The sequence below is a fragment of the Petaurus breviceps genome, unplaced genomic scaffold (assembly GCF_028583685.1).
Source record: "Petaurus breviceps papuanus isolate PSGF00001 unplaced genomic scaffold, PetGlider_PUasm1.0 90865, whole genome shotgun sequence".
In the NCBI taxonomy this organism is placed as follows: domain Eukaryota; kingdom Metazoa; phylum Chordata; class Mammalia; order Diprotodontia; family Petauridae; genus Petaurus; species Petaurus breviceps.
This window is the reverse complement of record NW_027187367.1, coordinates 11,063,910-11,077,458: the sequence shown is the minus strand read 5'-3', so window position 1 is coordinate 11,077,458 and position 13,549 is coordinate 11,063,910. Positions and strand designations below refer to the sequence as shown.

General features: G+C 41.0%; 1 protein-coding gene across 8 annotated transcripts in view; it reads right to left on the bottom strand.

Annotated features, from left to right (window-relative positions):
* The window catches only part of PNPLA1 (patatin like phospholipase domain containing 1), a 153,245-nt gene that overhangs the window by 86,932 nt on the left and 52,764 nt on the right, over window positions 1–13,549 (bottom strand). For 7 of the 8 annotated variants that reach the window (XR_011165516.1, XM_069073543.1, XM_069073544.1 and 4 more), the window contains exon 6: window positions 7,915–8,604. Coding sequence is in view for 7 of the 8 variants with exons in the window: in XM_069073543.1 (XP_068929644.1) it covers window positions 7,915–8,604 (690 nt within the window). In the remaining variant the exon portion in view is untranslated. The remainder of the gene's footprint in view (window positions 1–7,914; window positions 8,605–13,549) is intronic. The other variant, XM_069073546.1, reaches the window with a different exon arrangement.

Here is a 13,549-nt window from a genome sequence, read left to right as displayed (position 1 = left end):
CCAACCATTCTAGAGAGCAATTTGGAACTATGCCCAAAGGGCTATAAAACTGTGTATACCCTTTGACCCAGCAATACCACTTCTAGGTCTGTATCCCAAAGAGATAATAAAAATGGGAAAAGGACTGACATCTACAAAAATATAGCTGCTCTTTTCTGGTGGTAAAGAATTGAAAATTGAGGGGATGTCCATCAATTGGCAAATGACTGAACAAATTATGTTATATGATTGTGATGAAATACCATTGTATTTGTACGTATTGTATTGTATGATGAACAAGTAGATTTTAGAAAAACCTGAAAAGACTTACATGAACTGATGCTGAGTGAAGTGAGCAGAACCAGGAGAACATTGTATACAGTTAGAGCAATATTGTATGATGATTAACTGTGAATGACTTAGCTATTCTCAACAATACAAAGATCAAAGACAATTCTGTAAGACATCATGAGAAATGAAATCTACCTTCAGAGAAAGAACTGATAAAATTTGAATGCAGAACAAAGCATGCTATTTTTGCTTTTTACTTTCTTGGGTCCTTTTTTCTTGGGTCTTTTTTGTCTATGTTTGTTTTTTCACAATATAACTAATATGGAAATGTATTCTGCATGACTGCACATTTATAACCTCTATTAAATTTTTTGCCTTCTCAATGAGGGAGGAAAGGAGAGAGGGTGGGAGAGAATTTGGAACTCGAAATTGTGAAAAACAACGATAAAAAGTGTTATTACATATAATTGGGAAAATGCTAAAACTTAAAAAAAGAAAAGGAAAAAGAAATCTTGAACCAACACAACCTGTTGGCAACCTCATCATTTAGCCATTTAGTTTAGAAAATATTCTTTGAAGGGACTGAGTTTAGAGTCAGAGGACTAAGGGTCAGGTCCTGGAACTGCCACTCAATCAATCTCTGTGGTATTTTAGCCAATCTAACTTTTGGGGCCTTACTTTCCCCATCCACAAAATGAAGGAATAAGACTCAACTACTTCTGAGGTCTTTTCCAACCACAGGTATTATGAGACTCAAAATGAAATAACATAGGAAAGCATTTTGTAAGCAAAAAGTGCTACAGTAAGTTAGCACACGTGATTATTTAATTATTATTATCATTATTATTATTTACCTATGGGTCACCAGGCCTCCAGTCTGATGATGACTCTATTCCCAGAACCTTCTACTGCACTCCTGCAGAGCTCAATCGATATTTATAGAGCAATACAGGGGTGTGCTGGTAAATAATTAACAACCAGACTTGGGGGGGGGTATATATACACACTTTTAAGTTTAATCTGCAATTATTAACACATTCTTAAATATAGAAAACAAAAAGTCAATAAATCATGCCCTGATTTGTAGTGATTGCTGATTTCTGAGATTCAAATATTCACACTGAAAATTCAGCAATTAATTCATGCAAGCTGGTTAGAGCTGGTTCCAGCACATCTCTGCTTATAGTTCTAAATGTTAAGCTCTTGAAATTCCTACAAGCTTTCCTATAAAAATGAAACAAAATGCTCTACATCCCCAAAAGTAGAACCTGATTTCTTGCATCTATGGGGGATTATCTGCCCACTACTATTTAGAATACAACTCATGTTGAGACCTAGAAGGGACTATAGAGTTCATTCAATCCAAACCCCTTATTTCATAGATGAAATAGTTCTATTTTATAGAACTGAGGCCCAGAGAGATCTAGTGACTAACCCGGATGGTAAGTGACAGAGCTGGGATTCAAAATTACTCCCTGTCAGACTCAGTTAAGATATCAGTTGATTTGGCTGAACTGCCTTTTCCCCCTTCTTTTTCTCTTTAATTCTTTGCTCTAAGGGATGGCTATCTGGGGAGGAGCGAGGAAGGATGTATTTGGAAATGAAGGACAAATAAAAACAAAAGATCAATAACATAATAATAATATAATGATATAATCAATAACTATAAGGAAGAACTATGGGAACTGAAGCTTAGATTGATCATGAGAATTTGTTGTGACCTTTGCTGTTGGTTCAGTTCAAGACTTAGATCAACTGAACTGTGCTTGTTCCATATTTGTATAGAGAACATCTTGCTGTTCAGTTGAGGCAGCTGGTGGCACAGAGTATAGAGCACTGGGACTGCAGTCAGGAAGACCTGAGTTCAAATCCAGCCCCAGATGCTCACTAGTTATAACCCTGGTCAAGTCACTTAACCTCTGTTTGCCTGTTTCTTTAACTGTAAAGTAAGGATGATAATGGCACCTCCCTCCTGGGGTCATTGTGTAGATCACAGTTCCCGGCACATAGTGGGTGCATAATAAATGCTTCTTTCCTTTTAAAAGAACAACACATTACATATAGGCCAGTTTAAACTACTAGACTATTAAGGTTTGATTGTTTTTAAAAAAAATTAGCATTTCACATCATTGATTCAGAGCTAGAAGGAATCTGAGAGATGACAGTGGATATAGCACAGGACTTGGAATCAGGAAGACTCATCCTCCTGAGTTAAAATCTGGACTCAGACTGTTAATAGCTGTGTGACCCTGGGCAAGTCACTTACCCACAGTTACTTCAGTTTCCTTCCTGGGGAACTAAATGGCAAACCACTGCATTATCTTTGCCAAGAAGAGTCCAAAATGGGGTCACAAAGAGTCAGACATGACTGAACAACAATTTATTTTTACAGATGAGGAAACTGAGACCCAGAAAAAGGAAATGACTAGGTGGCGCAGTGAATAGAGCATTGGCCCTGGAGTCAGGAGGACCTGAGTTCAAATCCAGCCTCAGACACTTAACATAAAAACTAGCCGTGTGACCTTGGGCAAGTCACTTAACCCCAACTGCCCTCCAAAAAGCAAAAAACAAAACAAAACCAAAGTTAGATAATAATATCTGCTTTTAATTATTTTTCCTTAAAATACTTTTCTGGAGATAGGAAAAATTATAGTAAAAACACCATAAAAATTATTTTAAAAAGCATGTCAATTCATAATTGATGACTCTAGTCCCAGTTTTGGTGACAGAAGAAGAATCCAAATCTAGGCCCTCTAAATCCATAATCTAGCCCTTAGTCCACTGTGCCATACTATTTCCATGGTTTGGAGAGAAGCAAAATAGCACAATTCACTTCAGTTTGGGGTTCAAGGCTCTTGAATGAGATGTGCATGGATTTGGAAAAATTAGGTTCCTAGCCTCTAAGGTTAATTTGGACACTTCCTACTTCATTTTCAAATCCAAGGGGTTCTTTTCTTGACCATGACACCTTGAAAGGCAATATATTGTTGGAAGAAAGATTATCAAGGAGAGCTTGTGGGAATGAGAAGTGGATATTCTGCATAACTGGCAGCTATTTTCATAATTTAAAGCGCTACATAATTGTCAGTTATGAAGATCAAATGTATTTGATATTTTAATATTAATAAATTATTAATAATCATTTATCATACAGTGCCTGGTACATAGTAAGCTCTACATAAATGCTAGATATTATTGTTAGTATTATTGTTGTTGTTATATAATTCTTATATTTGAATCTTAAAACGTCTTAGAACCTCAGACCCTTAGAACCTTGGAGCTAGAAGGACTGGTTTTATATCTTAGCTCTGCCACTTACAGGTTGTGGCCATAGGAAAGTCAGTTAAACTCTCTGGTTCTCAGTTTCCCCATTTGTAAAATGGATTATATACCACTTACCTTACAAGGGTAGTGTTGAGAACCAAATGAAATGATGAAAATACTTTTTCATCAACCTTAAAAAGAGCTGAGTTGTTGTTCAGTCGTGTCTGACTCTTTGTGACCCCATTTGGGGTTTTCTTGGCAAAGATACTGGAGTGGTTTGCCATTTCCTTTTCCAGCTTGTTTTTCAAATGAGGAAACTGAGGCAAACATAGTTAGGTGACTTGCCCAGGGTCACACAGCTAGGAAGTGCATGAGGCTGGATTTGAACTCAGTTCTTCTTGACTCCAAGCCTATTCTGTCCACTGTGACACCTAGCTGCCCTAAAGTGCTGGATAAATGTTGACTATTATTAAATAATCTCTGAAGTCCCTTCCAGCTAAGTGCTATATGAATATTTTCTCATTTGATCCTCAAAACTCTAATATCTAAGAATTACATTCCTCTCCAGTGCTCAAATGAATGAAAAATAACTGACAATTATGTAGCGCTTTAAAATTTAAAAAGTACTTCATAAACATTATCTATTTGAACCTCACCATGACTTTGTCATTGTCCCCATTTTATAGATGATGAAACTAAGATCCCTAGAAGTTGTGATTCTCAACTGGGCATATAGGTGGTCAGTATAACAGTGCTCAACCCATGGTGGGAGTGAGAGGTGATATGTGTGTCAGAGGCCCTTGTGTGCCCCTTGATCAACGTTTGAAAGAAATATGGAAATGTTCTCAGCATCACCTATCCATGTGTTTGAAGGAAGAGGGATGGTGGGGCTGAAAAGTTAGCAATTCTATTTAAAACTATTTTCTTCAAATATACTCAGGCTCTGTTCCAGATCACTTTTTTTTCCTCATGTACATAGCATTTGGACCTTCTTTCAATGTGCAACAACTTCTCTGTCCCCTAGACTCCCCCCTCCATCCTCTCTCAGACATACCCTCTCATCACAGATAAGCCCAGAAGCCGTTTTCTGCTTCTGTGCTCTGTATGTGACCAGGCATGTGACCAGACGCCAATGCTAATGAGGCCAGTACAGGCCAGCCAGTTGCCAGATGCAACTGGCTACAAGGAAGGCTTTGTTCCTGAATTGATGATGGTCCAGACCTGATGGGGCTGAGTATGTACAGAATAGGGCCCTGAGGGTAGAATGAATCAATCATTCACATTGAATAAACAAGAAGATCTCAGTCTGGTGACAAATTTGGTGGAAGCCAGATGCCTTTAATGAGTATGAATCATTCCTCTAAGTTCAGGTGGAACGGTGAATAGAACTCTGGGGCCTAGCTAGAGTCAGGAAGACTTGAGTTCAAATTTGGCCTCAGACTAACTCTGTGACCCTGGACAAGTCACTTAACCTTCCTCTGCCTCAGTTTCCTTAACTGTAAAATGGGGACAATAATAGTTCCTACTTCCCAGGGCTATTGGAAGGATCAAAAGAGATAATATTTGTAAAGTGCTTTACCACAGTGCCTGACATATTTTTGTTATTGAACCATTTCAGTTCTTTCAGACTCTTTGTGACCCCATTTGGGACTTTCTTTTTCTTTCTTTCTCTTTTTTTTTTTTTTAGCTTTTTGGAGGGGGGAAGGTAGGGCAATCGGGGTTAAGTGACTTGCTGAAGGTCACACAGCATTTGGGATTTTTCTGGACAAGAATACTGGAGTGGGTTGCCATTTCTTTCTCCAACTCATTTTACAGATGAGGAAACTGAGGCAAACAGGGTTAAATGACTTGCCTGGGGTCACATAACTAGTAAGTGTCTGGGGCAGGATTTGAAGTCAGGTTTTCCTGACTCCAGACCCTATCCTCCATCCACTGCAGGGTGCTTAATAAATACTTGCTCCCTTCCTTCCTACTGGCAGTCAGAGATTCGCCAGCCATACCATAACAAGTGGGGCTACCCAGAGTCCACTATGACCCACCTTCCCCACAGTGCAACCTAAGGATCCCTGGACTTTGCCATCCTCTCTAAGGAAAAACTGACCTTTCCTATATGCATTGTCATATCCCAAATAGAATGTGAGCTTCCCAAGACCAGGTACCAATTGGCTTTTTCTTTACTTGGAACAGAGTGAGCACTTAATTAATGCTTTTCTATTTCCCCTTTGTAATTGCAATCATCTTTTGAATTTGTTTGGCTCATCTGTGTGGTAACCGTTCATTGAGAAGGATTAGAGTCAGGAGACATGGGTACAAATCCCAGCTCCAGCACTGGGTTCAAATCTCACCTCTGATATTTATTATGTGACCTTGGGCAAATCCTTTTATTTCTCTGAACCCCAATTTTCTAATCTATACAATGAAGAAATTGAACTAGATGGTCTCTGTAGTCTCTTTTGGCTCTGAGATTATGATTTGGGGATTTCTAGAAACAAAAGAATTTAGAGTTTCGTATTTGTAGAAATGGAAACTGAGTCCAGAGAAGCTAAGAGACTTGCTTCAGGTCACACTGAATGAGCAGAGTGGCCAGAGTACTGGACTTGAAGTGAGGAAGTGCTGGGTTCCAATCTGGCCTTAGACACTAGCTGTGTGACCCTGGGCAAGTCAATAAGCTTCTCAGCATCAATTTCCTCATCTGTAAGATGGGGATAAAAAATAGCAGCGACAACAAGAGCAAGTAAGGTAACATATCTAAAGAACATTGTAAACCTTAAAGTATTATGTGAAACTGTTATCATTCATTAGCAGAGTCAGGACAACAACACAGGCCCAAGCACATTTCCACTAGCCCATGCTTCCCCACTGCAATGGTAAGGGGATTTGAATATCTTCGCTGCCCCTTAATGGGCCTCATTGGGAGCCCAACAAGAGAAGCTTGCTTAGGGGAGGCTTGTTTTTCAGGAAGGCCCACACCTTTGTTACTTCGTAATTAGGCAGTGGGTCACGAAGGCTGTGATGTTCTCTAACCCTGGAGAAAGCTATATGTACTCCATAAGGTGAGGTTTTGCTTTGGGGCTCATTTATGGGAAGAGTTGTGTGATTTGGTCAGATGAGACTCTGAGTAACTGTTGAGCAACCCACCCCCCCACCCCTCTTCTTTGAAAACCCAGATGTTGGTGCTTCTTTGTCTGGTAACTATGTATGTATGTAATGGTCAGACAGCTAGAAGTCCTGTCTGTTGGTCTGTTGAATTATGTTATTTTCTCTGTATTTTTTAAAATTTTTACTCATTTATTTATTTATTTTTGCTTTTTTTTGGGGGGAAGGTAGGGCAATTGGGGTTAAGTGACTTGTCTAAGGTCACACAGCTAGTAAGTGTTAAGTGTCTCTATTTACTGTGCCACCTAGCTGCTCCTCTGTCTGTATTTTTTGTCTGCTTGTGATTTCTGTTTGTATTTTCTGAAGTTCAGGGTACTGACTTTTTCCCCTAAACTAAGTGAATGATATATATGTTTGATTAAAGTAAGATTGTTGGGGTGGCTAGGTGGCGCAGTGAATAGAGCACTGGCCCTGGACTCAGGAGGACCTGAGTTCAAATATGACCTCAGACACTTAACACTTACTAGTCATGTGATCTTGGGTCACTTAACCCCAATAGCCTTGCCCTAGCACCATCCTGGGTATGCTAGGGTGCTTGCTGTCACACCCACTCAGCTATATGACTGTACACAAATAACTTCTCTTTTACTGGGCTTGTTTTCCCAAGCTGTAAAGCTGACAGAATATACAGGAGTATCACAAAGATCATATGAGATAATTTCTTCATTGTACTTTGCAACAATAATCGGCATGTAAATGTGAAATCTTACATTTATTACCATTATCCAATGGCTTTCACTTCCATTATCCTATCTTAGTCTCACAAAATGTACTATGTGATTTTGAAGAATGATCTGGGAGGGATCATTCTTCCCATTTTAGAGTTGAGAAAAGTGAGAGAGTTGTTTTGTCCAGGATCACACAGGAAATGAGTGGCCGAGCTGAGGCGACAACTCTGGTGTCCTATATCTCAGGCCAGTGCTCTACCTCTGGGGGGCTGAAATGGGAGGAGAAGAGATTGGGATCATTCTTCCTCGGGTGTGACTCTCCCAGCTTTGTCAGAGTCTGATTATGGCACAGCCAGTGCTCAAGGTGAGATTTTAGCTTGTCCAAAAACACTGAGGGGATTCTATAGACTCAACTCTAAAAATAGAAAGAGAATCCTACAAAATAGACTGAACCTTAAAAACTATTGTGACTATTTTGAACTGAATTTTTTTAGAGTTATGAAGTAATTCCCAGATGTAAAAGCCCATAAGAAATCCCATAGGAGGAGGGTGATACCTTGGGGCTGGGGTGTGGAATCAGCCTCCATGGATGATGCCCGCACAGGAGATGCTGAAGATGAATGCAGGGGTCCCGATGGTGCAGTGAGGGATGTGGGGGATATTGCTGGTGATGGCACTATGATGGAAGGAAGCGACTGCACGGGCGTTGATGCCGGTGACTGTTCTGGGGGTGAGACAGGCAACTGCTCAAAAGATGATAGAGGTGAGTGCGTGGGGAGAGATGAGAAAGGAAGTCCTATAGGTGAGGAGGGTGACTGCACAGGGCAGAGATGTATGGATGACTGCATGAGTGATGGAAGTGATTGTGCCATTGACTGAACATCTAGTGAAACCGGGGACTGTTCAGGAGGTGATGAGACAGGAAGACCCACAGGTGAGACGGGAGACTGCACAGGTGACTCTGTGAGTGATGGAATTGACACTGTAGATGGCTGCATGGCTGGTGATAGAGGGAGCTGGGCAGGGACAGCAGAGGAGTCAGATGGACCATCATCATCCTTCACAGTCCCTTTGGTGGCTTCATTCAGAGTGTGGCTGGAGAGTTCTGCCAAGCTGGCTTGTGTGGTCTCTGGCTTCTGCTCCTCAGTCACTTTCCATTCCCTGCATCGGGAAAGATTTCCAAAGCAGAACACTTCCACCCGTGGGAACATTAAATTCTTGGTGGGGGACTCGAGGTAGACGCCATCTAGCAAAGACAACAGAATGAGTGTCTTCATGGCAACCTTAATACCACTCTACACTGGCAAAGCACGTGAAAACAAAACTTCTTCAAATCACCCCCATTGACATATTTCATTTTATTTTTAAAATCCTGTAAAGTGGGGGAGGCAAGCATCCCTTGCTCAGAACTTAGAGGACAATTCAGCTTCTGCCACTTACTATAGCTTACTACAGCTAGGTGGCGCCATAGTGAATAGAGTGCTGGGCCTGAAGTCAAGAAGACTCATCTTCCTGAGTTCAAATCTGACCTCAGACACTTATTAGCTATGTGACCCTGAGAAAGTCACTTAATCATGTTTTCCTCAGTTTTCTCATCTGTATTATATGCTGGAGAAGGAAATGGCAAACCACTCCAGTATCTCTGCCAAGAAAATCTCAAATGGGGTCATGAAGAGTCAGATCTGTGGAGTTTAAAATTGTCAAACCTAAAATAAAAAAAAAAAAATTGAGGCAGAACTCTCTGAGTCAATGGCACTTTATTAAAGGACCCATGGTGCCCTCTAATGAAGTGGACCTCAGACCTTCCTCATGATCTGAGATGCCCATGGTTCCTTGGACCTTACTTTTATAGGGTTCGATGCCCAAGTATACAAAAGAGGCATGGTAAAATACAGAATCTCATTAGTTGATAGACTTTGCTTTATTATTTTTTTTGCAGGCCATTTGGGGTTAAGTGACTTGCCCAAGGTCACACGGCTAGTTTTTGTGTTAAGTGTCTGAGGCTGGATTTAAACTCAGGTCCTCCTGACTCCATGGTGGGTGCTCTATTCACTACACCACCTAGATGCCCCAATAGACTTTGCTTTTGAGGACCAAAAATGACGTATCATCCAAAAAATGGTGTTTCAGTAGGGGGGAGGGGCGGTCTCTAGTTGGGTGAAGCACAGGGTATCTCCACTGACTAAGTGGTCATAAGATGGACATCTGCTCATGTTGGATGAAAGAGAGTGGGCCAGATGTACAAAAAAATAAGTTGGGGGACGTTCCAAAGAATCAAGGAATCATACCCATGCTGGCTCTGGACATGGAATTTGAGTAAAATAGGATGGAGATATCTTTGTCAGCATTCTTGTGGTTGTGCAAGTGAGCGTCGTAACCGGTAATCAAGTAGTGAACATTACATTAAATTTTGAGGCCCATTATAAAGGCCCACTATAAGAACCTATCTTATCCAATTATCCCTATATGGTTTATATAAAATATCAAACCGATTAATACTTATTGGAACAGAGTAGGGGTCCAAATTAATCTTTTCTCACAGACATAACTAAAATGACTGAACAACAACACTTACTATGTGTGACATATACATATATATATGGATTATGTATCTACATCTGCATACATATGTGTGTGTGTGTGTGTGTGTGTGTGTATTATCTCCTTTACTCTATAAGCTCCCTGAAGGCAGGCACTGGGTCTCAGTCCTCTTTGTAAGCCCACTCCCATTCCAGCATGGTATTTTGCTTGTTGTTGGTAGTGGTGTTTTTCAGTCGTGTCTGACTCTTCATGACCCCATTTGGGGTTTTCTTGGCAAAGATACTGGAGTGTTTTGCCATTTCCTTTTCCAACCCATTTTACAGATAAGGAAATGAAGGCAACTAGGGGTAAGTGACTTGCCCAGGATCACATGGCTCTTAAGTGTCTGAGACCAGATTTGAACTCAGGAAGATGAGTCCTCCTGACTCCAGGCATAGACTCTTAATAAGTGTCTGCTGTACAGAATTACTGATACTATTCAAAGCAGAGCTCAGGGTTGTCTCCTATATGAGAACCCAATGTGATGCCATGGAGAGCCCCCTGGATCTAGAGTCAGAAGCCCAGATGTGGATCTGCTACTTACTGCCTATCTATGGCCTTGGGTAAATCACTTGACCTAGTTAGTCCTCAGTTTTCTACATAGAAAATGAGAGCATTGGGCTTAAAGACTCCAAGGTCCCTCCTGGCTTGAAATCTACAATACTCTGGTTTCCTGGTCTCTCCCCTTCTCTCACCCCCCAGTTGTCAGTCTTCTTCCACATACTTTACAATGACTTTGTGCTTATTTATCTATGTACATGTTATTCCTCCCCATTAGGATATAAGCTTGCCAGGCACACTCCTGTGATTGCTGTTTCTGGGGAAGCTGAGGCTGGTGGATTGCTTGAGTTTGGGAGTTGTGAGGTACTGTGGCTAAGCCAATCTAGGGTCAGACCTGAGTCTGGCACCAATATGGGGAGCCCCTCAAGATTGGGAAGGCACTAGGCTGCCTAAGGAAGGGTGAACTGGCTCAGATGGGAAACAGAGTAGGTCAAAGCTCCCAGGTCCAGTGACTCCTGCACTTCCAACCTGGGGGAGATAGGAGACCCTGGCAGAAAAGGAAAGGGAAGGGAAGGGAAGGGAAGGGAAGGGAAGGGAAGGGAAGGGAAAGAAAAGACTGTAAGCATCTTGAGGGCAGAGATTGTTTCCTTTCATTCTTTGTATTCTCCCCACACACACACACACACACACACACACCTTCTCCATGCCTAATAGTATGCCTGGCACATAATAGAAACTTAATAAATTGTTGTTGAATAGAACCAAGAAAGCCAGTGAGGTTCAGTGATTTGTCCATGGTCACACAGTTACTAAGAGACTGAGTTGGGGCAGCTACATGGCAAAGTGAATAGATCACTGGCCCTGGAGTGAGGAGGACCTGAGTTCAAATCCAGCCTTAGACACTTAACACAAAAACTAGCCGTGTGACCTTGGACAAGTCACTTAACCCCAATTGCCCTCCAAAAAAAAAAAGCAAAAAAAAAGAGACTGAGTTACTGCTAAAATCCAGTTCTCCTGATTTAGCACCAAAGCCTAATGCTTTTCATAGATAAATGGCTCTCTGTGAGGGTCCCTCGGCAGGCGATGAGCTACTCTCTCACAGAGTTACTGTTCATGGGGTCAGAAAACTATGGCCCAGGGGTGAAATCTGGCTTGCCACCTATTTTTGCATAGCCACAGAGTTGAGGATAATTCTCACAATTTTAAATGCAGTGTCCATATCTGCTTTCTTTCCTGGCTTAGACAGAAGACCTCAGCAAGAACTATAGACTCTGCTAAACTTATCTTTCAGGCATCTAATCTATTCTTTGCTTGTTTTCCCTGTTCCCAACTGCCCAATCTCCCAAAACCAGTAAGCCTTCTCACCATCAAAGTCTAGCCTCAGTATCGTAAATGGATGTGTTCCCTCTTCCCAGGGCTTTTGTGATATAAATCTCAACCCCAATTTGGAGACCAAAAGTCTTTGTCCCTCTGAATAAATCACAAGCATCAGAGAACCAATGGGAAGTATCTGGAGAAGAACAAAAGGAGATATTTTTCTGGTGAAATTTCATTGGGGGTGGGGGTTTAGGATGAGGTGCTATTTCATCTAAATAATTAAAAGGTATTAATTATAGCTTAATGTTAATCATTTAATTAATATTAATCAACTATTGATTATCATAGTAGTAAATGTAAAATAATTATTCTATTATTAATTAACTATTAATGTTATAGCTAATATCTAATTGCTAATATGATCATTTTTATTAATTATAAAACTTACTTAAGGGGATGAGCCAGACACAGGAGTCTCTATTTTCTAGACTCCACATATATTTCCTATTGGTGTCTCATCAAAAGCAATAACATCCATGTTAATGGAACAGCAGTGAGAGTTCTGAAAGCAGCAAGGAGTAGTGGCGTAGACTTAGTCCAAGATCAGAGAGCCCTTCCCATCACTTCCAGCTGCCTCCCTAACCTTCTTCCCTAAAAGGAAGGGATTTGATCTTAGTAGCTCCAAAGCATACTGCTCCAAACAACATGAACACTCTTTAATTTCAAAGAATCACAGATTTGGGGCATTGGAAGGGATCTCCATCAGCTATTTAGTCCAATCCATACATGAAAGGGATCCCCACTATAATGTACCCAGAAAAGCAGCCATACAACCTCTGCTTGAAGACTTCTGAGGAGGAAGAACCCAGCACCACTTAAAGCAGCCCTTTCTTATTTTACACAAGAAGTCTTCATTTCCTGGCATCAATTCTAAATTGATAAATTTGCCACTTTCACCAGCAGGGAGATAATGTGCTGGAGCCATATAATACATAATGATATAAGGAATACTGTAGGAAAATAGAAGACTGGATTTCAAATTTTTCTGGGTGGTCTTTCAAAAGTCTCTTCACCTTTCTGGGTCTCAGCTACAAAATGGAGGGGTTGAATTAGATATTCTCCAAGGTACCTTGTAAATTTATGATCCATGACTGTGGTCAGATATGACTAAGGCCTCAATGTTCCTTTGTGCTTTTTCCAATTAGAAGAAAATTCTGTAGTCCAGATTTGGAGAGAACTGTCATTTTTCCACCACCAGAGGGACATGTGTCCAACAACAATGCAAGCAGAATTTGTGAATGGCAAAGCATGTTGTACCAAGGCAAGGAACAGAATCCTGGGCTCTTGGAACTGGTTTCACATTCAGAGGCTGATATTTAGCTTATTCTTAAAATTCTGCAGGGAAGGAGTATGATACCTTTTGGCGCTGCTCCAGATAAAGCAGCCTCCTGAGTGTTTGAGATGTGGAGCACAGAAAAGGGGCCTCTCCCAAGGAGAAAAGACCCCAAAAGGTAGAACTAGGGTCAATGGGAAAAACTTACAGGAAGACAAACTTACTATTATTCACAGTTGTCCAACAATGAAGAGACTGTTTGAGGTAGTTGATCCCCAGTCATTAGAACTGTTCAAGCAGTGAATAGAGCACTGGCCCTGGAGTCAGGAGAACTTGAGTTCAAATCCAGTCTCAGACACTTGACACACTTACTATTCATGTGACTTTAGGCAAGTCACTTAACCCCAACTGCTGAAGAAGAAGAAGAAGAAGAAGAAGAAGAAGAAGAAGAAGAAGAAGA